The sequence below is a fragment of the Entelurus aequoreus genome, linkage group LG17 (genome assembly GCF_033978785.1).
Source record: "Entelurus aequoreus isolate RoL-2023_Sb linkage group LG17, RoL_Eaeq_v1.1, whole genome shotgun sequence".
NCBI lineage: Eukaryota > Metazoa > Chordata > Actinopteri > Syngnathiformes > Syngnathidae > Entelurus > Entelurus aequoreus.
Window position 1 is genome coordinate 30,092,088 of NC_084747.1, and position 26,288 is coordinate 30,118,375.

At 41.3% G+C, this 26,288-nt stretch overlaps 1 protein-coding gene across 8 annotated transcripts in view; it reads right to left on the reverse strand.

Annotated features, from left to right (window-relative positions):
• trpm3 (transient receptor potential cation channel, subfamily M, member 3) overlaps positions 1–26,288 on the reverse strand; it is a 514,307-nt gene that overhangs the window by 132,729 nt on the left and 355,290 nt on the right. For all 8 annotated transcript variants that reach the window (XM_062025461.1, XM_062025459.1, XM_062025460.1 and 5 more), the window contains exons 9-10: positions 23,061–23,133; positions 1,991–2,091 (exon numbers count right to left, since the gene is read on the reverse strand). In XM_062025461.1, the coding sequence (XP_061881445.1) occupies positions 1,991–2,091; positions 23,061–23,133 (174 nt within the window). The remainder of the gene's footprint in view (positions 1–1,990; positions 2,092–23,060; positions 23,134–26,288) is intronic.

Below are 26,288 nucleotides of genomic sequence, written 5' to 3' on the forward strand. Positions count from 1 at the left end.
TAGTCATAATTTTTGGGCTTAAGGAACTTATGACTTTTCCAGACTTCTTCTTTTTGTTTGACATTGTCATTACTGCCACAAGTGGTGGAAAACTGTATTACAACTGGGTACCGCTGCGGCCCATACTGACCACAGCTGAGAAACAGATATTTTTTGGCGGCCCCCTGCAGGGCACTCCTGGCCCAACAATGGTTGAGAAACACTGTTATAACAGATCCTATTGGAAAAAAAACTATAATAAAGATCCAGGCTTTTGATCAGTTCTTTAAAAGGAATGTCTCTCTTCAAAGAGACATAAATCCCATCTCTATTGTCCAACCTTTGACACAATTTTTACAGCGGGTCTCTGTGTGCCGACTGCATCTCTCTAGGTCAGTGTTGCGTTTGAGTGATGAGAAGAAAAGCTCTGACTTACTCGGAAACAAGTCATTTGGTGCCACCTGCTGATTTGCATGTATACATTTTAGGTCAGAAATTTATATTTTTAACTTCTCTATAAGGAATATATATTTTCCTGTTCGTGTCAATACAATAATTGACGGTATGGCATGTTTGTAATGTCTCAATAAATTAAATTATTAATAGGTAAGTTTAGCTAAACTGCCTGTACAAAATTAAAGTGCAAATGAAAATACAGCTTCACCACTTTAGTCATATTTTTTGCACTTATGAAACTTATGACTTTAGCTCCAGACTTATTCTGTTTGTTTGATATTGTCATTACTGCCACAAGTGGTGGAAAAGTGTATTACAACTGGGAACTGCTGCAGCCCAAACTGACCACAGCTGAGAAACAGATATTTTTTGGCAGACCCCTACAGGGCACTCCCGGCCCAACAACGGTTGAGAAACACTGTTATAACAGATCCTATTGAAAAAAAAACTACAATAACGATTCAGGCTTTTGATCGGTTCTTTACAAAGAACGGCTCTCTTCAAAGAGACATAAATCCCATCTCTACTGTCCAACCCTTTGAGACAATTTTTACAGCTGGTCTCTGTGTTCCGACTGCATCTTTAAAGGTCAATGTTGCGTTTGAGTGATGGGTAGAAAAGCTCCGGCTTACTCGGACACAAGTCATTTGGTGTCACCTGCTGATTTGCATGTATACATTTTAGGTCACAAATGTAAATTTTTAACTTGTCTCTAAGGCAAGGGTGTCAAACTCATTTTCATTGAGGGCCACATCACAGTAATGGCTGCTTTCAGAGGCCGTTAAAAAAAACAAAAAAAAAAAACATTACGCATGCGGGTAATAACCTGTGATTAATCATGATTAATTGAAATGCATATGCATTCGATTATTAGATTTGTTTAAGTATAACTTGCTTTAAAATCATAAATAAAGGTGGCAAGCAGATATTTAACTATTTATATTTATCTCACAAAAATAGTTTTGCAATACGGCGTGGCGAAGTTGATAGAGTGGCTGTGCCAGCAATCGGACTGTTGCTGGTTACTGGGGTTCAATTCCCACCTTCACCCTTTGCCTCTGATGGCTGCTGGTTAGCGCCTTGCATGGCAGCTCCCGCCATCAGTGTGTGAATGTGTGTGTGAATGGGTGAATGTGGAAATACTGTCAAAGCGCTTTGAGTACCTTGAAGGTAGAAAAGCGCTATACAAGTATAACCCATTTATCATTTATAATACAGTATATAATAATATAATTGGCACGATCAAATAATATTGAAGTTTAAAATATGCATTTTTTTTGCTGTCAAAATTGAAAGAACGAATGCATTTAGTAAAACAAAATAAATAAATAAAAAGTATTTTATTGAACCCATTTTTTCCAGGTTTTCGCAGGCCACATAAAATGATGTGGCGGGCCAGAACTTGAGTTTGACACCTGTGCTCTAAGGAATATATACCTTCCTATTCATGTCAATACGATAATTGACGGTATGGCATGTTTGTAATGTCTCAATTAAAGGTATTGTATGCAAACGCAAACATATACAGTATGTATGGTATTCAAGAGTGTCTCACAGGCCACTGCTGCCCATAGATGAAGATCTGACTGCGGGCGATGTCAACTCGGTTCCACGCCAGAGCCAAACTCAACTGGTCAGGAGCTGAAGCGTTGGCACCTGTGGGAGGAGCATATGAATCAGTGGCGGACTTTCAGGGTGGAAGCAATGGAACAACGATACTGATGATGCCCTTTTTTTTTTTTAGAACAAACACCACACAATCATAAAGCTGGTCGCCAAGTTTGGTTTTGGTTAGCTACTTTTTGTCATTTCATTTAATCAGACATGAATGGAACATTCCTGCGGATTCACTTACTGGTCAGTGGCAGGCCCAATAATGTAAACACAGAAATTATGAGTAAGTGGTCTGCAAAAGCAAATAACTGCCAATGTCTCTGATGAATACTAAGCTGGGTAAAACAAAAGTCATTCACACCTGTGGCTGTAGGCACCCCACTGATGAGTTTTTTATTGACTACAAATGTCGGTAACTGCATTTGAAGCATCATCTGTGGACAGCACAGAGCAGCTATTGTCAATGTTAGCACATTTCTTTTTTACATCGCAATCCACTTGAAATTGATCGCAGACGTGTGCCTCCTTATTAATACGCAAATCATATTGAAAGTCATCATGTGCTTGAGCTTGGTCAGTAAGAGGTGCTTCTTACTTGTATTTCCAGTGAACAACAGCCTGACACCAGCAGAATACTTGATTGTGTGAACTCATTTTAGCAGCAAGAGACTTTTTAACTATTAGCAGTGGTTAACTTCGGTGGTTCGGTGGGAAAAGACCTCGTCTATCGCTGACGGCTCAGCTTGAAAGCCGCACTGTGATTCTGGATGGACTCGTTCTTCCGGCTTCTGCAATCGGATCAAGGTGACCTCTGCAAAGACTTTGCCGACAATGCTGAGAATGGAAATGCCTCCGTAGCTGTTGCAGTTGCTCCTCTCTCCCTTGTTCTTGTAGAGAGCGATGCTCTTTGTGTTTTGAAGAGACAGGGCTGCGGAGCTCGCGCTGATCACAGTGTCTTGGCTGAATGAGCAGGTATCGGACACCTCGGTCTCCATAGACGCATCCTCGCTCATCCGTGCAGACTGGACACTGGCCGAGGGTTAGTGGGTGGCCGAGAGTTGCTTTGTTGGGTCCACTCCTGTCTCTGGCCATGCTCCCCTCACCCCAGCAGACGATGGCGTGGAACACCGCAGAGGCCACCACAGTTTTAAAATTTTTTTTTATTGTTTTTATTTAAAACATTTTTTGTAGCAGTATGTAGAAACGGCTGGTTGCATCAGCTATGCTCTTTTAATGTCCTTTGATGTTCTTTGATGTTTGATGTTTCCCCTCTTACCATACTTGCCAACCTTGAGACCTCTGATTCCGGGAGGCGGGGTGGGGCGGGGGCGGGTCAATGGGCGTGGTTGGGGGCGTGGTTAAGAGGGGAGGAGTATATTTACAGCTAGAATTCACCAACTCGAGTATTTCATATATATTTCATATATATATATATATATATATATATATATATATATATATATATATATATATGTATGAAATACTTGACTTTCAGTTAATTCTAGCTATATATATATATATATATATATATATATATATATATATATATATATATATATATATATATATATATATATATATATATTAGGGGTGGGGGAAAAAATCGATTCGAATTCGAATCGCGATTCTGACGTTGTGCGATTCAGAATCGATTCTCATTTTTAAAAAATCGATTTTTTTTTTGTAATTTATTTTTATTTTTATTTTTTTATTAATCAATCCAACAAAACAATACACAGCAATACCATAACAATGCAATCCCTCATTGACATTATCATTAGACATTAAAATAAAAAAAGAACAATAGTGTCAGAGTGGCTTACACTTGCATCGCATCTCATAAACTTGACAACACACTGTGTCCAATATTTTCACAAAGATAAAATAAGTCATATTTTTGGTTCATTTAATAGTTAAAACAAATGTACATCATTGCAAACAGTTGATAAAACATTGTCCTTTACAATTATAAAAGCTTTTTACAAAAATCTACTACTCTGCTTGCATGTCAGCAGACTGGGGTAGATCCTGCTGAAATCCTATGTATTGAATGAATAGAGAATCCTTTTGAATCTAGGCAAAAATCTTACCCACACGGTTATCAAATGTAATAGGAAAATTAATTCATACTGACCAAACTGGCTTCATGGAAGGTCGACAATCTTCAGACAATACAAGGAAATTGTTGAATGTTATTTACTATGCTAGAAGTCTCCCTTATCCCACAGCAGTATGTAGTGTTGATGCGGAGAAGGCATTCCACCGCATAAACTGGTCATTTATGTTTTGCACATTACGTGAATTTGGATTTGGAGATAATTTTATACAATGGATTAAGATGCTTTATACAAGGCCCATGGCATCAGTCAAAACCAATAATCATATTTCAGAACCTTTTTTGTTAAAAAGAGGAGTAAAACAGGGATGTCCTGCATCTGGATTATTATTTAATTTGGTTATTGAACCCTTAGCTGCAAAAATAAGAAGTGAAAATAATAGTCATGGTATATATATTGGCTCTCAGTATAATAAGCTATCGATGTATTGTGACGACATAATTTTTTTACCTGTCACATGTTAACTCCTGTCTTCTTTATATCAATAATGTCATCACTGAATATGGCTGTTTATCAGGGTATAAAGTTAATTGGGACAAATGTGACATATTACCACTTAATAAACACTGCAAGAAATTACAAGTTCAGAACTCCAAAATTAAATTGTATTGCATTATTATGGTATTGTTGTGTATTGTTTTCAAAAAAAAAAAAAAAAAAAAATCGTTTTTGAATCGAGAATAGTTTTGAATTGAAAAAAAATCGATTTTGAATCGAATCGTGACCCCTAGAATCGATTTTGAATCGAATCGTGGGACACCCAAAGATTCCCAGCCCTAATATATATATATATATATATATGGCAGTATTGTCCTGTTTAAGAGTGTCACAACATTGCTTTTTACGGCAGACAAACTGCTTTACGGTAGACGAAAACGTGACTGCTGTTGTTGTGTGTTGTTACCGCGCTGGGAGGACGTTAATGAAACTGCCTAACAATAAACCCACATAAGAAACCAAGAACTCGCCCTCGATCATTCTACAGTTATAACGTGATTGGGTAGGCACGCTGTTTATATCGTGGGAAAGCGGACGTGAAAACAGACTGTCGCCGCTGTCCCCACTCAGGTCCGCATGGAGCTGGAGGGGGCGTGGCCTCTAGCTCCGGCTGAATTCTGGGAGATTTTCGGGAGAACATTTCTTCCGGGAGGTTTTCGGGAGAGGCGCTGAATTCCGGGAGTCTCCCGGAAAATCCGGGAGGGTTGGCAAGTATGCCTCTTACACACATGCTTATGTGTGCTACGGCTTTTTCCCCTTGGCCTCAGTCTGGACCCCAGGCCTAGACTGAATATATCCCCCCCCCCCCCCCAGCTCTGAACGAGGGCTTTGTGGCGGGTATGCTGCTGCCTTGTTCCAACATTTTCAGCAAGCTGTTTGCACTGCAGTCTACTCTGTGCTTTTGGGATTATCTGAGCACTTGCTCTGCCAGTCAAACGTGTCGACTTTCTCTTTCAAAGTACCCCAGTCTGTAAGCCGTTTTTCCTTGAGAGTAGGAATGTCCACATTCAACTACTGTATCTCAGCTGTTTTCCTTGGTTTGCAAAAATACCAGTCCTCAACGTCCGGAAGTTCCCACATCCGAGTTTTAAAACTAGTCTCTTGTTGTTTTTATTTATAGTTCCCTGATGCGATGGTTGTGGTCTTCTTTTTGGAAAATTCCTAATGCCCGTGCACCCAATGAGGATAGCAGACCATGGCGGTGGAACCCCTTACTGGCTGCTGACTGCCCATCCTAACCACGGATTTCCATAGGACGCGTTACTTCTGCGATGCGTAATTGCCACGGCGGCGGACTCTTTCCATTTTTATTCAAGTCAATGTGTAAACATACGTAGAGCTTCTATTTTTGCCGCTCGCCGCAACATGTTCAATTTGCAAAAAGACCAGTCCTCAACGTCCGGACGTTCCCACCTCCCAGTTTTAAAACTAGTCTCTTGTTGTTTTTATTTATAGTTCCCTGATGCGATGGTTGTGGTCTTCTTTTTGGAACATTTCTAATGCCCATGCACCCAATGAGGATAGCAGACCATGGCGGCGGAACCCCTTACTGTCTGCAGGCTGCCCATCCTAACTACGGATTTCCATAGGACGCGTTACAGCTGTGATACGTAATTGCCACAGCGGCGGACTCTTTCCATTTTTATTCAAGTCAATGTGTCCGTTTCCACAGCCTGCGGTATGGCATCGCATGCACTAAATATTCGTAGAGCTTCTATTCTTGCCGCTCGCCGCAACATGGCGGACCAATTCAATTTTCAAAAAGACCAGTCCTCAACGTCCGGACGTTCCCACATCCCAGTTTTAAAACTAGTCTCTTGTTGTTTTTATTTATAGTTCCCTGATGCGATGGTTGTGGTCTTCTTTTTGGAAAATTCCTAATGCCCATGCACCCAATGAGGATAGCAGACCATGGCGGTGAAACCCCTTACTGGCTGCAGGCTGCCCATCCTAACCACGGATTTCCATAGGACGCGTTACGTCTGCGATGCGGAATTGCCACAGCGGCGGACTCTTTCCATTTTTATTCAAGTCAATGTGTCCGTTTCCACAGCCTGGGGTATGGCATCGCATGCACTAAATATACGTAGAGCTTCTATTTTTTCCGCTCGCTTCAACATGTTCAATTTGCAAAAAGACCAGTCCTCAACGTCCGGACGTTCCCACGTCCCAGTTTTAAAACTAGTCTCTTGTTGTTTTTATTTAAAGTTCCCTTATGCGATGGTTGTGGTCTTCTTTTTGGAAAATTCCTAATGCCCATGCACCCAATGAGGATAGCAGACCATGGCGGTGAAACCCCTTACTGGCTGCAGGCTGCCCATCCTAACCACGGATTTCCATAGGACGCATTAAGTCTGCGATGCGTAATTGCCACAGCGGCGGACTCTTTCCATTTTTATTCAAGTCAATGTGTCCGTTTCCACAGTCTGCGGTATGGCATCGCATGCACTAAATATTCGTAGAGCTTCTATTTTTGCCGCTCACCGCAACACGGCGGACCAATTCAATTTGCAAAAAGACCAGTCCTCAACGTCCGGACGTTCCCACGTCCCAGTTTTAAAACTAGTCTCTTGTTGTTTTTATTTATAGTTCCCTGATGCGATGGTTGTGGTCTTCTTTTTGTAAAATTCCTAATGCCCATGCACCCAATGAGGATAGCAGACCATGGTGGTGGAACCCCTTACTGGCTGCTGACTGCCCATCCTAACCACAGATTTCCATAGGACGCGTTACTTCTGCGATGCGGAATTGCCACGACGGCGGACTCTTTCCATTTTTATTCAAGTCAATGTCTCCGTTTCCATAGTCTGCAGTATGGCATCGTATGCACTAAATATACGTAGAGCGTCTATTTTTGCCGCTCACCGCAACATGGCGGACCAATTCAATTTGCAAAAAGACCAGTCCTCAACGTCCGGACGTTGCCACGTCCCAGTCTTAAAACTTGTCTCTTGTTGTTTTTATTTATAGTTCCCTGATGTGATGGTTGTGGTCTTCTTTTTGGAAAATTCCTAATGCCCATGCACCCAATGAGGATAGCAGACCATGGCGGTGGAACCCCTTACTGGCTGCAGACTGCCCTTCCTAACCACGGATTTCCATAGGACGCGTTACGTCTGCAATGCGTAATTGCCACGGCGGCGGACTCTTTCCATTTTTATTCAAGTCAATGTGTAAACATACGTAGAGCTTCTATTTTTGCCGGTCGCCGCAACACGGCGGACCAATTCAGCTAAAATCTGCTTGTGTGGGACAGTAAGTCATGTACAAACTCAAAATAAATTATCTGGTTTACTTTCAAAATGACATAGTCCATTTTCAAGGTGGATCGCAATCTATATATTGAAACGTCCCAATGGGCGGGGACGGATATGAAGTCAACCGATCAAAGGTTTTCAGACATAATCTTTCACCTTGTTAACCCAAATGCTGATTCTGCAGGTTCAAAATTAACGAATGATATACAGGTATATTCTTGGTAGCTATGTGCACATGTGGGGTCCTGTGTCAAATGTTAGCTGTTACGGGGGCCAAGGAAACAGTAGCATGGTTCGCGGGAGCGGTGTGTGTATACAACGCTCGCCTTGCTTGCTACAAAAAAAATAAAGTCGTCGTTCTGCAAGGCAAAACTCATCTTTTTCACGAGTCAAGTCAAGGCAATGCCGTCACAGATGCGCCCTCCAGTGGGTATTGATGGACGGTAAAGCTCGAGATGTTCCGCTGTGTTTACTTCAGTGTTTACTTTATCACATGATTATACGCAGATTTGCATAATTCCGTAAAAGTCAGCACTAATTCGCTGCACGGCAAAGCCTCAACAGAACGGCGGTGTGGATTGTTGGACGGCAGAGCAACCCCTGGCACTGCACTCCACGCCAATCGAGCAACGGCTTACAACCAGTATCTGTTGCTCCCGGTGTTGTGTCTGTGCCTGGACAGGGTTGTATGGAGGACAAGCTGTTGCCCTATCAGCACCTCCCTCTACGTCAGTGATGGGTCCAAAGGAATACACTATATAGCCAAAAGTATTTGGCCACCTGCCTTGACGGACATATGAACTTGAAGTGCCATCCCATTCCTAACCCATAGGGTTCAATATGATGTCGGTCCACCTTTTGCAGCAATTACAGCTTCAACTCTTCTGGGAAGGCTGTCCACAAGGTTGCGGAGTGTGTATAGGAATTTTCCACCATTCTTCCAAAAGCGCATTGGTGAGGTCGAGAAGGCCTGGCTCTCAGTCTCCGTTCTAATTCATCACAAAGGTGTTCTATCGGGTTCAGGTCAGGGCTCTGTGCAGGCCAGTCAAGTTCATCCACACCAGACTCTGTCATCCATGTCTTTATGGACCTTGCTTTGTGCACTGATGCACAGTCATGTTGGAAGAGGAAGGGGCCCGCTCCAAACTGTTCCCACAAGGTTGGGAGCATGGAATTGTCCAAACTGTTTGGGTATCCTGGAGCATTCAAAGTTACTTTCACTGGAAGTAAGGGGCCAAGCCCAACTCCTAAAAAACAACACCACACCATAATTCCTCCTACACCAAATTTCACAAAATGCAGTCCGAAATGCACCGTTCTCCTGGCAACATCCAAACCCAGACTGGTCCATCAGATTGCCAGATGGAAAAGTGTGTTTCATCACTCCAGATAAGGCGTCGCCACTGCACTCTAGAGCAGTGGCGACGTGCTTTACACGCTTTGCATTGGACTTGGTGATGTATGGCTTAGATGCAGCTGCTCGGCCATGGAAACCCATTCCATGAAGCTCTCCGCGTACTGTATGTGGGCTAATTGAAAGGTCACATAAAGTTTGGAGCTCTCTAGCAACTGACAGTGCAGAAAGTCGGTGACCTCTTTGCACTATACGCTTCAACATCCGCTGACCCCTCTCTGTCAGTTTACGTGCCCTACCACTTGGTGGCTGAGTTGCTGTTGTTCCCAAACTCTTCCATTTTCTTATAATAAAGCCGACAGTTGACTTTGGAATATTTAGGAGCGAGGAAACTGCACAGGTGGCATCCTATGACAGTTCTACGCTGGAAATCACTGAGCTCCTGAGAGCGGCCCATTCTTTCACAAATGTTTGTAGAAACAGTCTCCATGCCTAAGTGCTTGATTTTATACACCTGTGGCCGGGCCAAGTCATTAGGACACCTGATTCTGATAATTTGGATGGGTGGCCAAATACTTTTGGCAAATAATGTAGCAGTAGGCCTGGCAAATAGCTACAGTACACCAGAACACAGCCATGTAGCATCTTGAGCAAATATCTCGCCTTGTTGACGTGTTGCAATCAGACAGATAACAACAAAAACCCAGCAGCAAACAGTAAACCAGGGACGTGTTTGGTAAGTAAAAGGTCTCATCTGTTTACACACTCCCTGTTGTTAGAAACAAGATTAAGATCTGAGTTAGGATTGTCCAAGGTGTGTTCAAGGTTGGATGGTCCACACAACACCACCAAACCAAGACCGCAGAATACTGGATGCTAATGTGAAAGCACTGTAACAGCAAGCCAGTACTGCACTGTTCTGTATCAAGTTAGCAAATTGAGACACCTTGAAGTCTCTAAAACAAAGGAAAAACGTTTTAGTCTACTGCAGTGTTGTCTCGATACCAATATTTTGGTACCGGTACCAAAATCATTTAGATACTTTTCGGTACTCTTCTAAATAAAGGGGACCACAAAAATGGCATTATTGGCTTTATTTTAACAAAAAATCTTATGGTACATTTCTTATTGCAAGTTTGTTCTTAAATAAAATAGTGAACATACAAGACAACTTGTCTTTTAGTAGTAAGTAAACAAACAAAGGCTCCTAATTAGTCTGCTGACATATGCAGTAACATATTGTGTCTTCTAATTCTATTATTTTGTCAGCATTATTAAGGACAAGTGGTAGAAAATGAATTATTAATCTACTTGTTCATTTACTGTTAATATTGGCTTACTTTCTCTTTTAACATGTTCTATCTACACTTTTGTTGAACTGTAATAATCCTTCTTCTTCTGTTGTTTGATACTTTACATTAGTTTTGGATGATACCACAGATTTGGGTATCAATCCGATACCAAGTCGTTACAGGATCATACATTGGTCATATTCAAAGTCTTTATGTGTCCAGGGACATATTTCCTGAGTTTATAAACATAAAATAAATTTTAAAAAACAAAAGAAGATGATGCCCAAAAATATTGACGTAATTATAGTAGTATCCACTAGATACGCTACTGTACTTGGTATCATTACAGTGGATGTTAGGTGTAGATCCACCAAAGGTGTTTGTTTACATTTTGACGCCGGTGAGCTACGGTGTGTAGTGAAGCATGTTTAGCTATTCCTCGTCCTGCAGGGATGATACTTGTAAGAAACTTACTTTATTTGTCGTCATGGAGGCGAGGATTAGTGATTTAGAAGTAGCTACAACACTGCCGATGGCGGCTGGACTTTAGCTGCTAGCTAGCTAGTCATGTCTTAAAGCACCTCTTCCGGTGGGCATTTCAGTGTTATAACTTCACCTTTATTGTTAGTTTTTAAGCCAAAATGTGTAATTTCTCCCTTTTCTGTCTACACACTGTGTCTGCTTGTAAGAACTCCGTGAATATGCACTGCCGAACATGCTCCTCTGCTCGTAAACAAGCAATGACACGACATGACGACGACGAGGGCGCGGGGGGGTTGGAGGACCTGTACTTTTCAGAGGCGGTATAGTACTGAAAATGATTAATTAGTAACGCGGTACTATACTAATACCGGTATACCGTACAACCCTAGTCTACTGTAAAGGAACTTGAATAAATTGTGTGTGTGTGTGTGTGGACAATAATTCCCAATGAAGCCACCATTCTAATGACTGTACAAAGTGGTCTGACTTTAAGGTCTGTACACGCATTACATGCTGTGATTTCAGACTGAGCCCTGCTAATGAGAGGAAGAGCTCACTAATAAGCACTTAACTGGAGATTTGTGTGCATTAATATGCAGGGTGGTCCGTCTTAATTCAAAGCGTGTGGCGTAACCGTGCTTCTCTGAGAAGAAGGGATTTTCTTTTTTTTTTTCTCATAGTTCTTTTTTTTATTGATTTCACATTAACAACAAATTCAAACCCTCTTCATCCCCTACTCCCGCTGTCACTTAAAGCAAAAACAAAAAACAAAAGTAAGAGTACAAAAGTACCAAGAGTAAAAAAAATAAAATAGAAATAAAAATGTCAATACAAGGCACTTGAGACAAAGTAATTTAAAGCTTAAACACACTGTAGAAGCAGCATGACAAGGCCTGAAACGTCGGCAGTCATATTTAGGTACATGTTTAGGGCTATTCCTGCACTTGTGTAGAGGATTGGTAAAAAAAAATCAAAAAAGGTCTCCACACTTTAAAAAACTTGTTTTCAGAGCCCCGTAATGTATATCTTATTTTCTCGAGCTTCAGGTTTGCTAGCACGTCCCTTATGCAGTAGGAGACTGAGGGTGAGACAGCCTCTTTCCACTTCAACAATATCAGGCGGCGTGTGAGAAGTTAAGTTAAAGTACCAATGATTGTCACTCACACACTAGGTGTGGTGAAATGTGTCTTCTGCATTTGACCCATCCCCTTGTTCACCCCCTGGGAGGTGAGGGGAGCAGTGGGCAGCAGCGGTGCCGCGCCCGGGAATCATTTTTTGTGATATAACCCCCAATTCCAACCCTTGATGCTGAGTGCCAAGCAGGGAGGTAATGGGTCCCATTTTTTATAGTCTTTGGTATGACTCGGCCGGGGTTTGAACTCACAACCTACCGATCTCAGGGCGGACACTCTAACCACAAGGCCACTGAGTAGGTTAAGGGTGGTAAAGGCAACTATTTTGTTGTAGAAGAAGGGATTTTTACAGACCGATTGTTGACTGCCTCAGGCCATGTCTACACTAAGTTGTTTAACCCCTTAAACGAATAATTATTTAGCCTAAGCCCCGTTTCAGCCACACTAAACCGGCGTTTAAGGTCCCCCTCCTCGGACAAATTTTTACACGGGTAAGTCAGCAGTGTAATTCTTGAATCTCTGACACTTAGCTTTGTATGGACTCATTGATCGTTTACAAAGTGAGTTCGGAGAGGAAGTGACGCCAGAAAGACCGCGCCCACACAGGAAGTGACGTCAGAAAGAACACGCCACAGCCAGCTTCATAATAAAGCGGTTTCGTAGCTCAGAGCTAACCACTGGAAATATGAAGTCATCCAGACATGCCCGTGTCTCTCCTTCTTCTACATGTACATGCGCTTGTATATGTATATGTCCAGAGTATATAAAGTCACCAAAAACAAATGGACAATGAAGGTGAAGGCAAAAGAGTGAGGAGTGTCCTGACCAGATATCTAGATCCCTAGATTGATTAATGTTAAATGTTCTTTATTACATTGTTTACGTGTCTAATAAAGATTTGATAAAATTATGATGGCTCAGGTGTGATTCACTACAATAGGGCGCCACAGCACACTGGATTACAGTTAATTGGAATACCACAACACTGGATATTGTTCAGATAAGTTACATTTAAGAACTTGCACACAAAGCAACACTGAAGGTGACTATGACGTGCGCATTTTCCGCGCATGCGTACTAGGTCGCATTGCGCTGGCGGACGGAGGGGGGCGGGGGTCTTAAACGGTGGCATTATTGTGTGTGGACTAGGGATGTCCTGATCCGATATTTGGATCGGATCGGCCGCCGATATTGGCCAAAAAATGCGTATTGGCAAGGCATGGGAAAATGCAGATCCAGATCCAGTTTAAAAAAAATTCCGGTCCGTGTTTTCCAACGCACAGATTTAAATAATACATTCCACTTTTCTGCTGCTCCCTAATTTCCGTTCCGCATTTTCCAGCACACCTTCAACACAGTCGAGTATACGTCCTCACGCAGTTGCTTTTAGCTGCTAGCATTACACGACAGGCTCTTTCCACTCCTTCTTGTGTCTGCATGTCACAGACAGCAAGCGCACCGTCTTACATACGTCACATACTGTCACGTCATACGTCACATACGTATACGCACTCTCCCAGCAGAGAGGTAGCAGCATGGCTAACGTTAGCTGTGATGCTAGCGTAGCCGTGTGAGCGGTAATAATGAAGGAAGAATTAATTCATTCCCAAGAAAAACAGCAGGGGGTCCATCGTCTGGCGTTGGTTTGGCTTCAAGTGGGAATATGTCGAACAGACAACCGTAATTTGTCAAGTGTGGGGCAAAAGTGTTGCTATAAAAAGTAGCATTACTGCTAATATGTAGCATCATTTGAAAAGACCCCTGCTAGAAAATGAAGAGTGTTTGAAACTCCGCACGTCAACATCTCCATTGTGTATTATTCAAACTCACCTAATTCAGCTGGCTAGTTGTTATCAAGAGTACTAAGACCCTTTTCAACATGAATCTGACAACTAAGTAGGCTAAAGAACTTTAAATTTTAATACATGCTCGGAAAAGGCCGGTATCGGTATCGGATCGGAAGTGCAAAAACAACATCGGTATCGGATCGGAAGTGCAAAAACCTGGATCCGGACATCCCTTGTGTGGACACGGATAAGGTTATCCGGCTTAGTGTAAACGGGGGCCTCAGACAGCAAACCATCAATTATTCCAAAGTCTCCAACACAACCTCTTGTTGTCGCTTCTGCTCTGTTCCGTCCTCGCCCTGTATTCATGTGTTGGTTGTGCTCCAGGCAGAAGCTCAGTGTCGTCTGAGAGGGATCTAATACAGTGTCTTTAAAACGCTGCCGGGCAGGACCTGACAGTGGCAGGATTTGGGTTTCCTACGTCTTTACTCACTGAGCTGTGCAATGAAACTTGGCTCTCAAATGTCGCCCTTTCGCTTTCTCTGTTGTCTTTTTCACTCGCCTTATCTCGTCTTTTCACACGCTTATTATATCTCGGTGCCCTCTTCCGCTTTTCTCTGATTTCAATTCACCGGAATGCCGTTTCCCCTTCCCGGCGCATAAAGAAAGGAACGGTACAATTCTAAGAAACCGGTGACGGCGGTAACAGAGCACGCTTCAGAGGCATGAAAGGTTGTGAAGTCCACACGTCAGTGAATGACGCAAGAGCCAAAGAAATTGTGCATCCTGAACATAAATTATGTAAAACATTTCATTTCATCAGGGCTGCGTGCGCGCGTGTGAGAGTGCTGCAAAGGGCTGTGGGCCTGATTACTGTCCGATTGCACGATCGCAGCAACTGTGATCAATCGGAGGGACTGAGCAACCAATCGAAAGTATGGATCCGTCGTAAGTCTGTGTGTGTGTGTTCTTGTATGTCTACCCTTCTTGAGACATCAACAAGGAAAAGTACCTTCGATATTAAGTTAAAGTTAAAGTACCAATGATTGTCACACACACACTAGGTGTGGTGAAATGTGTCCTCTGCATTTGACCCATCCCCTTGTTCACCCCCTGGAAGGTGAGGGGAGCAGTGGGCAGCAGCGGTGCCGCGCCCGGGAATCATTTGTGGTGATTGACGACCGGTGAACAAGTTAGGACCAAAATCATGGTACCAATACGGAAAACCATTGCATCTAATAGAGAGAAAAATACTAGAGTCCGTAGGGATGATGTTCGAAACCGGTTCTCCCGGTTGTTTGATAAGAAAAGAACCTATTCCATGGACTCGAATCCCTTTTTGAGAACCGGTTCCCGTTATCGAGGCCACTATAGTAAAGAAAAAGAGTTGGTTCTTTATGCGAATCCCTGGGAACGAAAGGAAATGCCCTGTGGCACGTCCCAGGAAATGACGTAGCTCAGTCATTAGGCGGCAGATACAGAAAGCAGCAACAACAATGGACCGGAAAAAACGCCTCAAGGCATGGCTTCATTTTACAAAAATATACGACGAGGAAACGGCTATCTGCAATTATTGCTAGGCTTTGCTCTCATGTAAGGGGGAAGTACAACAAGCATGTTGAAACATGTTCAGGCTGCACATAACCTGAAGGTTAGAGAAAGGTGTCGTGGAGAAGCAGCGACGAAGCACGCCCCTCTTCAACCTGCAGCGCCAATTCCAGTGATAGTGCTGGTAAGTAACTAACGTTAACTGTTGCCGGTTAATTTCCATATCTGCTCACTCATAGCCTTTAGGCTAAAATAACGTTACCTCGTATCTCAATCCAGGATTGCAGTAATGTTAGCTAGACTAAGGTTACCTAATCATAGTCAGTGGCTAACGGTAACGTTAACGTTAGCCTTTATGTATGTGTCTGATAACGTTAACGTTATCTTGTAGCCTACACCAATGGTCCCCAACCACCGGGCCGCGGCCCGGTACCGGTCCGTGGATCGATTGGTACCGGGTCGCACAAGAAATAAAAAAATAAAAAAATATATTATTTTTTTAAAAATTAAATCAACATAAAAAACAAGATACACTTACAATTAGTGCACCAACCCAAAAAAACCTCCCTACCCCATTTACACTCATTCGCACAAAAGTGTTGTTTCTTTCTGTTATTAATATTTCTGGTTCCTACATTATATATCAATATAGATCAATACAGTCTGCAGAGATACAGTCCGTAAGCACACATGATTGTATTTTTTTATGACAAAAAAAACCAACAAAAAACCATACCATGGGTAACAGCAGTCAATATTTATTTATTTTATTTAATTTTTTAAATTTTTTTAGGGGGGTAACAACAGTCAATATTTATTTTTTATGAATTTTTTTTCTCATAAAATAAAAGTGAGCTTTTGTTAAACCAAATATTGTGTTTTTTTCCATATACAACAACCTATCTGGATTCGATAAGAGAATCGATAAGGAAGCGGTTCGATAAGATGATTCGATAATGGGCTCGAACTCGATAATTTCTTATCAAACATCATCCCTAAGAGTCCGTGAACATTGCTCCAAAGTCAGGATTTTTTTTTTGTTGATTTAATGTGCATAAAAAAGTAAACATCGACAGGTGCAAAGGCGGCGATATATGATAAAACAAGACGGCAGTTAAAGAAGGACTTCCCTATTCATCCCCGAAAAAACCCGCCAGGTGAACAGCTGATTTCACAACGTAAGACAACCCGCGTCCCATATGTGACCATAGGATGAACAAATACACTACGGTACTAAGACTATAGTGGCCATTAACAGTTGGTTTCTGCAGCTGTGTTGCTCAAAGTGCGGCACAGGGGCCATCTGTGGTCCGTGACTCGTTTTTCATCGGCCTTAAGCACATTACAAAAACAAAAAACAAGAGATCTCATTTGCACCCCTGGTGGTGAAACCTATCAAAATTAGGGTGGCCCCAAAAAGAAGGGATTTTTGAAATTGACTGTTTGTCGGTTTTAAAAGTGCTCCCCTCTGGTCAACATATGAAATAACAAGTGTGTGTAAACATTTTAAGTGCTCCCCCTCCTGCCAACATATAAAATAACAAGTGTGTGTAAGAAATTGAAATGCTCACCCTTTGGCCAAAATTAATACAAAAAATAAAATAAATATGTAGTGTATATAGAGACATACTGTAATAACTTCAAGTGAATAATGAAGATTAAAAAACAATTACACACACAAACAAACAAAAATATTTTACTAAAGTAGTCTTTTTCTCACTCTCATTCTTTCTGTTTCTGTAATATTACAATATTTTCTCATAAAATGATTACTTTTTTTTTATGTAAAATTATTACTTTTTAATGCAAAATGGTGACATTTGTCACATACAATTCTGACTTTTATTGCCATTTTTTTTGTTGTTCTTGTAAAATAGTGACATTTTTTGAGTAAAATTATGACTTTTGTCATAATTTTGCCAAGTGAGTATTATTATAATATTGCCAACATTTTAAGTTTTCTTATAAAATTGTGACTTTTGTCGAGTAAAATTACGACTTTTTTCATAAAATTGCCCAAATTTTAAGCTTTTCTTGTAAAATTGCGACTGTTATTGAGTACAATTCCAACTTTTATCATAATATTGCATACATGTTCAGTTTTTCTTGTAAAATTTTGACTTTGCATTGAGTGAAATTACGACTTTTATTATAATACTGCCAAAATTATAATACTACCACCACCATGCACAAATTAAGAATTCAGCTCAGCTTTTAAACACAGCATTTAGCATGACCGATAGCTATTTTTTACCTCCAGCAGTTAAGAAAAATTGTTGCAAATGTATATTTGAGTATTGTACAATTACTTTTAAAAAGGTTTAGTGACAAAAACGTGTTTTACGTGAAATTAGTTCATAGCTAATCTGGAAATGTGTGCAGTACAAATGCATTTAGCAACATTAATGACGTCTGCAGACTCTCGAGGGCGACGGAAGAATATGTGGTTGGCCGTAAAAAGTAGGTTAGCAATAAAGTGAGCTGCGTTTAGTCTTTTTGGGAAGTTACATCTCTCCTGCTATACTTTTTACTATACGAGTATTGTTTTTGTTTGATGATTAATAGTGATAAACGTCTTGTTACACTTATACAGTATAAGAATGCGCCGTTTTTGGGGGCGGTCTTATTTACGTGCCTCTACTTCAACAGAGTCTTCTCCCCCCCAACCATGTTGTAGTTTTTAACACTTTCATATGGAGTCTACTGACAGATATACGTTTGAACTATATGCTGCTTTGTATATGTACAGTCGTGGTCAAAATTTTACATACACTTGTAAAGGACGTAATATCATGGCTGTCTTGCGTTTCCAATAATTTGTACAACTCTTATTTTTTTGTGATAGAGTGATTGGAGCATATACTTGTTTGTCACAAAAAAACATTCATGAAGTTTGGTTCTTTTATGAATTTATTACGGGTCTACTGAAAATGTGACCAAATCTGCTGGGTCAAAAGTATAAATACAGCAACATACATTTACAATTTTGGTGATGTAGAAAAGTTACAATCAAATCAAATTAGCTTCATGGCATTGGCCTCTTAACTTCATGTGAGTGATTATGATTGATGACACCTGTTGACTTCTCTGAGCCCATTTAAATAGGGCTCATGTGATGCTGTCATTAGACTTGAACAAGTCAGGAAAGTCACTTGGAGCCATTTCAAAGCAGCTTAAGGTCCCAAGTGTGAGGAACTCGCATGGCTGCTGTTTGTGTGTCCCCAAGATGCAAGAACCCGGAGGAGGATGTGCAGGTAAGTTGATTTTAATTAACATAAACAGAAAATAAAGCAGTCTTGCAGAATTGTTCCAAACATAGAAGTCTATCACCGAGCACTGAGGAGTGCTCGAGAGAAAACATAAATAGACATATGCTGATTGGCAGCAGGTGTGGACCGGCTGCCAATCAACGGCAGGTGAAGAGAAAACAGTGCTCCGCGGAACAGGAAATTTAACAAAATAAGAGCACTGACCGGAAGTAATACAAAAACCAAGGAGACAAACAGAAATGAAGTGACCGATCGTCACACCAAGAGCAACTGTGCAGACAATTGTTCATAAAAAATAAAGTGCATGGCACAGTTTTGTCACTGCCAAGATCAGGAAGAAAACGCAAGCTATCTCCTGCTGCTGAGAGAAAATTGGTCAGGATGATCAAGAGTCAACCGAGAACCACCAAAAAGCAGGTCTGCAATGAATTGGAAGCTGCTGGAACACAGGTGTCAGTGTCCACAGTCAAGCGTGTTTTGCATCGCCATGGACTGAGAGGCTACCATGCAAGAAGGAAGACCTTGCTCCAGAAGTGACACCTACAGGCTCGTCTAACGTTTGCTGCTGATCACATGGACAAATATAAAACCTTCTGTAGGAAAGTTCTGTGGTCAGATGAAACAAAAATTGAGCTGTTTGGCCACAATACCCAGCAATATGAGGAGAAAAGGTGAGGCCTTTAATACCAGGAACACCATTCCAACCGTCAAGCATGGTGGTGGTAGTATTATGCTCTGCGCCTATTTTGCTGCCAATGGAACTGGTGCTTTACAGAGAGTAAATGGGACAATGGAAAAGGAGGATTACCTCCAAATTCTTCAGGACAACCTAAAGTCATTAGCCCGGTGGTTGGGTTTTGGGCGCAGTTGGGTGTTCCAACAGGACAATGACCCCAAACACACGTCAAAGGAATGGCTAAATCAGGCTAGAATTAACTTTTTAGAATGGCCTTCCCATAGTCCTGACTTAAACCCCATTGAGAATATGTGGACAATGCTGAAGAAACAAGTCCATGTCAGAAAACCAACACATTTAGCTGAAGTGCACCAATTTTGTCAAGAGGAGTGGTCAAAAATTCAACCAGAAGCTTGTAGATGGCTACCAAAAGCGCCTTATTGCAGTGAAACTTGCCAAGGGACATGTAACCAAATATTAACATTGATGTATGTATATTTTTGACCCAGCAGATTTAGTCACATATTCAGTAGACCCATAATAAATTCAGAAAAAAAAAAAACTTCATGAATGTTTTTTGTGACAATCACTCTATCACAAAAAAATAAGAGAAATTATTGGAAACTCAAGACAGCCATGACATTATGTTCTTTACAGGTGTATGTCAACTTTTGACGACGAGTTTCTTTCCATCCTTACCCTTTCCATCCTTTGACACGGAGCTCCTGTGTGGAACAATTTCCCTTGTGGATCAATAAAGTTTGTCTAAGTCTAAGACTATGCAATACAGCTGACACCTGCAGCCTGCACAATGGTAGACAAGAAAACCACCACCTGTGCTTTAATCTACAGTTAAGAATTAAATAAAGTATCTAGTTTACTGTACGTTTATAGCAGTTTGACTCTGGAAAGGATACATTATACTTCCATTAGTTCCTAATTGGAACACTTGAAATATGAACAAATTGATGAGGTGTTTATTGTTCCACTGTACTCGTGGAGTGAACAAGGCATGTGTGTAATCAAGAAACAATTTAACAAGTTGAAAAAACGTACAGCAATGTCAGGTCACACAATATTTGTGGTTAAATTTAACCATATTGGGACTTTTCGATTTTAATTATATTTAAAGCCAAACAGGACACTAAACTAAAGTTTTTGAAGGGCTTAAAAACAATTTGGATTCTTTTTTTCTCTCTCTCAAATTTCTCATTAAACAAAAATATTAAAGATGAACTGTTTTTTAAATTTATCATTTTGACCCTCTTGCAAGACTTTTGATCAGATGTCACAGATTTAAATTGGTAAAATAACTGATGTTATTCAATTATACACCATATTGCCAAAAGTATTTGGCCACCCATCCAAATGATCAGAATCAGGTGTCTTAATCACTTGGCCCGGCCACAGGTGTATAAAATCAAGCACTTGGGCATGGAGACTGTTTCTACAAACATTTGTGAAAGAATGGGCCGCTCTCAGGAGCTCAGTGATTTCCAGCGTGGAACTGTCATAGGATGCCACCTGTGCAACAAATCCAGTCGTGAAATGTCCTCGCTCCTAAATATTTAAAAGTCAACTGTCGGATTTATTATAAGAAAATGGAAGAGTTTGGGAACAACAGCAACTCAGCCACCAAGTGGTAGGCCACGTAAACTGACAGAGAGGGGTCAGCGGACGCTGAAGCGTATAGTGCAAAGACTTTCTGCACCGTCAGTTGCTACAGAGCTCCAAACTTCATGTGACCTTCCAATTAGCCCACCTACAATACACGGAGAGCTTCATGGATTGGTTCCCATGGCCGATCAGCTGCATCTAAGCCATACATCACCAAGTCCAATGCAAAGCGTTGGATGCAGTGGTGTAAAGCACGTCACCACTGGACTCTAGAGCAGTGGAGACGCCTTCTCTGGAGTGATGAATCACACTTAACTGATGGACGAGTCTGGGTTTGGAGGTTGCCAGGAGAACGGCACATTTCAGACTGCATTGTGCCGAGTGTGAAATTTGGTGGAGGAGGAATTATGATGTGGGGTTGTCTTTCAGGAGTTGGGCTTGCCCCCTTAGTTCCAGTGAAAGGAACTTTGAATGCTCCAGGATACCAAAACATTTTGGACAATTCCATGCTCCCAACCTTGTGGGAACAGTTTGGAGCGGGCCCCTTCCTCTTCCAACATGACTGTGCACCAGTGCACAAAGCAAGGTCCATAAAGACTTGGATGACAGAGTCTGGTGTGGATGAACTTGACTGGCCTGCACAGAGTCCTGACCTGAACCCGATAGAACACCTTTGGGATGAATTAGAACGGAGACTAAGAGCCAGAACTTCTCGACCAACATTAGTGTGTGACCTCACCAATGCGCTTTTGGAAGAATGGTCGAACATTCCTATAAACACACTCCACAACCTTGTGGACCGCCTTTCATTTCATGTTTTTCATTTATTTATTTATTTATTTCAGGCAATGACATAAAAAAATAATCATAACAAAAAAAAGTACAAAGTTGACAACACATAATAATATAAATTAATATAGTGCAAAAGGTAATGTATAGTATGTAATGCATGATTGTCCTTGTGGACAGCCTTCTCAGAAGAGTTGAAGCTGCAATAGCTGCAAAAGGTGGACCGACATCATATTGAACCCTATGGGTTAGGAATGGGATTGCACTTCAAGTTCATATGTGAGTCAAGGCAGGTGGCCAAATACCTTTGACAATATAGTGTATATATTCATACTCATTGAAAACTATAAGTTTGATCAAAAGGCCTTTAAAAAGTTAAAAAAAACCCACCTGTGATAGAATTGGACGTTGAATTTTCTAAATTTAACATGAACAAAATCTTCTTTGGAATAATTATGTATAATGGCCAAAATAAAAATTAAAAACACATACCAAAGGGCAAACAAGACTGCTTTTGTCCCCAGAGTGTTAATTAATGCAATACTCGACTATTAGGCTTTCACTAAAATAAAAATAAAAATAAAACCTTTTGGGTTGGTCCCTTAGTTAATTAGAATCTCTCCTCATACTGATTGATTATTCTGCAGTTGTTACAATAATTACTGGGTTTTTATGAGCATACCTACAAAGGCTTGCAAAACATGACATGCTTGCCTAAACAAAATGATAGTAGAAGAAACTACGGCCACAAACAAACGTATCATAAGTGATACATACGTTTTGAGCCCTCTGTTTGCTAAAGGAGACATCAAATCAATAACTGGCTGATGAATGGAGGTAAACATCTCCCCGCTTCCATAGACTACTGCTTTTCTCTGGGGGATGGAGAAAGGGAGTTGGTTTCGAATATATTGATGGTGCTACAGCCGTGTTTTCCCTGTTGGAGGCGAGGGGCGGCCTTCAGACAGCAAAACAAGGACACGTGTCTTCAAGTTGACACACAACACACTCATGTGCTTTTATACAAACACATGAACTGGGAGATGGGAGGATTGCTTTTTGCAACAATATCATCCCTCTTGGATGCTTCGAGGATGCATGCGGTATAGCAACATCCCGGGAGGGCGAACATGGAAACCACTTACTGTGGATTTGTGCTTCAGCACACAAACACTCAAACAAGGAGCCTACCTTTAAGCAGTGCAGTGAGGATGGCAAGGTCGATGTCTTGATGACCCTCTGACCCCATCCGAAAGACCGTTATCTGATAGAGAGAGAGAGAGAGAGAGAGGAACAAAAAATGGGAGTTTAAAGGTGCTGTTTGCCTCGAACCAGCGTCAATTATAGCCTGTTCTCCTCCTAGTGTGACTAAGGCCCCGTTTACATTGCACACCAAATCGGATTGCACTTTTTCTTACCAGTCTAAATGCTCCAAAGTGCTTCAAGTCTGATCTTTTGGCATCAGTTTCAGGCCACATCAGGAGGTAGTCCTAAATCCCATTGGAATCTGATCTTTTCAAATGTGACTTGTCTCAACGCGATGCGACCTGAAAGGGATTTTATTGCCAGATTTTCGGTGCATCACTTGTCAATAGTGCATAAATAATAGGCTATATGTACAAAACCCAAAACCAGTGAAGTTGGCACGTTGTGTAATTCGTAAATAAAAACAGAATACATAGATTTGCAAATCTTTTTCAACTTATATTATATTATATAATATTTAATGTTCGAACTGAGAAACGTAATTTTTTTTTGCAAATAATCATTAGCTTAGAATTCAATGGCAGCAAAACATTGCAAAAAAGTCAGCACAGGGGCATTTTTACCACTGTGTTACATGGCCTTTCCTTTTAACAACACTGAGTAAACGTTTGGGAACTAAGGACACCAATTATTTAAGTTTTTCAGGTGGAATTCTTTCCCATTCTTGCTTGATGTACAGCTTAAGTTGTCGTATTTTAGGCTTCATAATGCGCCACACATTTTCAATGGGAGACAGGTCTGGGCTACAGGCAGGCCAGTCTAGTACCCGCACTCTTTTACTATGAAGCCACGCTGTTGTAACACGTGGCTGGCATTGTCTTGCTGAAATAAGCAGGGGCGTCCATGATAACGCTGCTTGGATGGCAACATATGCTCCAAAACCTGTATATACATTTCAGCATTAATGGTGCCTTCACAGATGTGTAAGTTACCCATGTCTTGGGCACTAATACACCCCCATACCATCACAAATACTGGCTTTAGAATTTTGCGCCTATAACAATCCGGATGGTTCTTTTCCTCTTTGGTCCGGAGGACACAACGTCCACAGTTTCCAAAAACAATTTGAACTGTGGACTCGTCAGACCACAGAACACTTTTCCACTTTGCATCAGTCCATCTTAGATGAGCTCGGGCCCAGCAAAGCCGGCGGCGTTTCTGGGTGTTGTTGATAAATGGCTTTCGCTTTGCATAGTAGAGTTTTAACTTGCACTTACAGATGTAGCGACAAACTGTAGTTACTGACAGTGGTTTTCTGAAGTGTTCCTCAGCCCATGTGGTGATATCCTTTACACACTGATGTCGCTTTTTGATGCAGTACCGCTTGAGGGATCGAAGGTCCGTAATATCATCGCTTTCTGATTTCTCCAGATTCTTTGAACCTTTTGATGATATTACGGAGCGTAGATGGTGAAATCCCTAAATTCCTTGCAATAGCTCGTTGAGAAATGTTCTTAAACTGTTCGACAATTTGCTCACACATTTGTTGACAAAGTGGTGACCCTCGCCCCATCCTTGTTTGTGAATAACTGAGCATTTCATGGAAGCTGCTTTTATACCCAATCATGGCACCCACCTGTTCCCAATTAGCCTGTTCACCTGTGCGGTGTTCCAAATAAGTGTTAGATGAGCATTACTCAACTTTCTCAGTCTTTTTTGCCACTTGTGCCAGCTTTTTTGAAACATGTTGCAGACATCAAATTCCAAATGAGCTGATATTTACAAAAAATAACAACGTTTTCCAGTTTGAACGTTAATTATCTTGTCTTTGCAGTCTATTCAATTGAATATAGGTTGAAAATGTTTTGCAAATCATTGTATTCTGTTTTTATTTACCATTTACACAACGTGCCAACTTCACTGGTTTTGGGGTTTGTAATATTTTATACATATTTTGATTCGGAAGAAATAGCGATTGTTAAATAACTGTGGCGCATTTGCCTACATGTGAGTTGAACAATAACGCTGACGTAGATCCACGCTGATGTCTGTGTCTCCTCTACTTAACATCCATAAAAAGATTACAAACCTCCCAAATATATTACACTATATTCATGGTAAATGGGTTGTACTTGTATAGCGCTGTTCTACCTTCAAGGTACTCAAAATGCTTTGACACTATTTCCACATTCACCCATTCACACACACATTCACACACTGATGGCGGGAGCTGCCATGCAAGGCCCTAACCATGACCCATCAGGAGCAAGGGTGAAGTGTCTTGCTCAAGGACACAACGGACGTGCCGAGGTTGGTAGAAAGTGGGGATTGAACCAGGAACCCTCAGGTTGCTGGCACGACCACTCTCCCAACCGTGCCACGCCATGCCCGGTTCATACATTATATTACTTTCCTTTACTTTCATGTAAAAAAACACTAATCTTAAGGTGTGGCGACTTACTTTATTTTGTAGTAGTAGCGACTTCCTCCCGGTCAATTTCCTTTGTGTTCACTTTATCGAAGTGAGCATGCAAGTGACGTCGAGGCCAAATTGGGGCCACATTGGGGCCTGTGCGCGTATACACTGGAGTCTGATAAAAATCACATTTTACTTGCAGTGTAAACAGTCAGCTGGAAAAAATCAGATTGAAAAAAAAATCAGATTTGGACCACTTTGGCCTGCAATATAAACGTAGTCATTTATAACCCGTTCTCTTTCTGGTCCGACTAGTTTACACTGCACACCAAATCTAATTTTTTTTGCCCTCAAGTGACACAAATCGGACCTTTTTGCCAGTCTAAACGCTCCAAAGTGCTTCCAATCTGATCTTTTGGCATCAGATTCAGGCCACATCAGAAGGTAGACCTGAATCCGATTGGAATCTGATGTGACTTCGGTCTCACCAGAAATGCGACCTGAATGTGACTTTTTTTTGTCATCTTTGGGCGAGCTACGTCATTCGTGTGCGCAGGGAAAAACGCAGCCCGCCAGCGGAAGTGGATATGTCATCACAACATCTGGTTTCAGCGAGCAAAGTATTTTTTCACCGGCCAAAGAGACTTAATAGGCTATATATAATATATGAAGATATATCCATTATATACTTTGTGTGACACTCGGCTGCATGATGGCAATACTGGTGGGTTCCCAGGATGCAGAAGACAGAGGAGGCAACGTGCAGGTAAATAACTATTTAATGTGATGACCAGTGT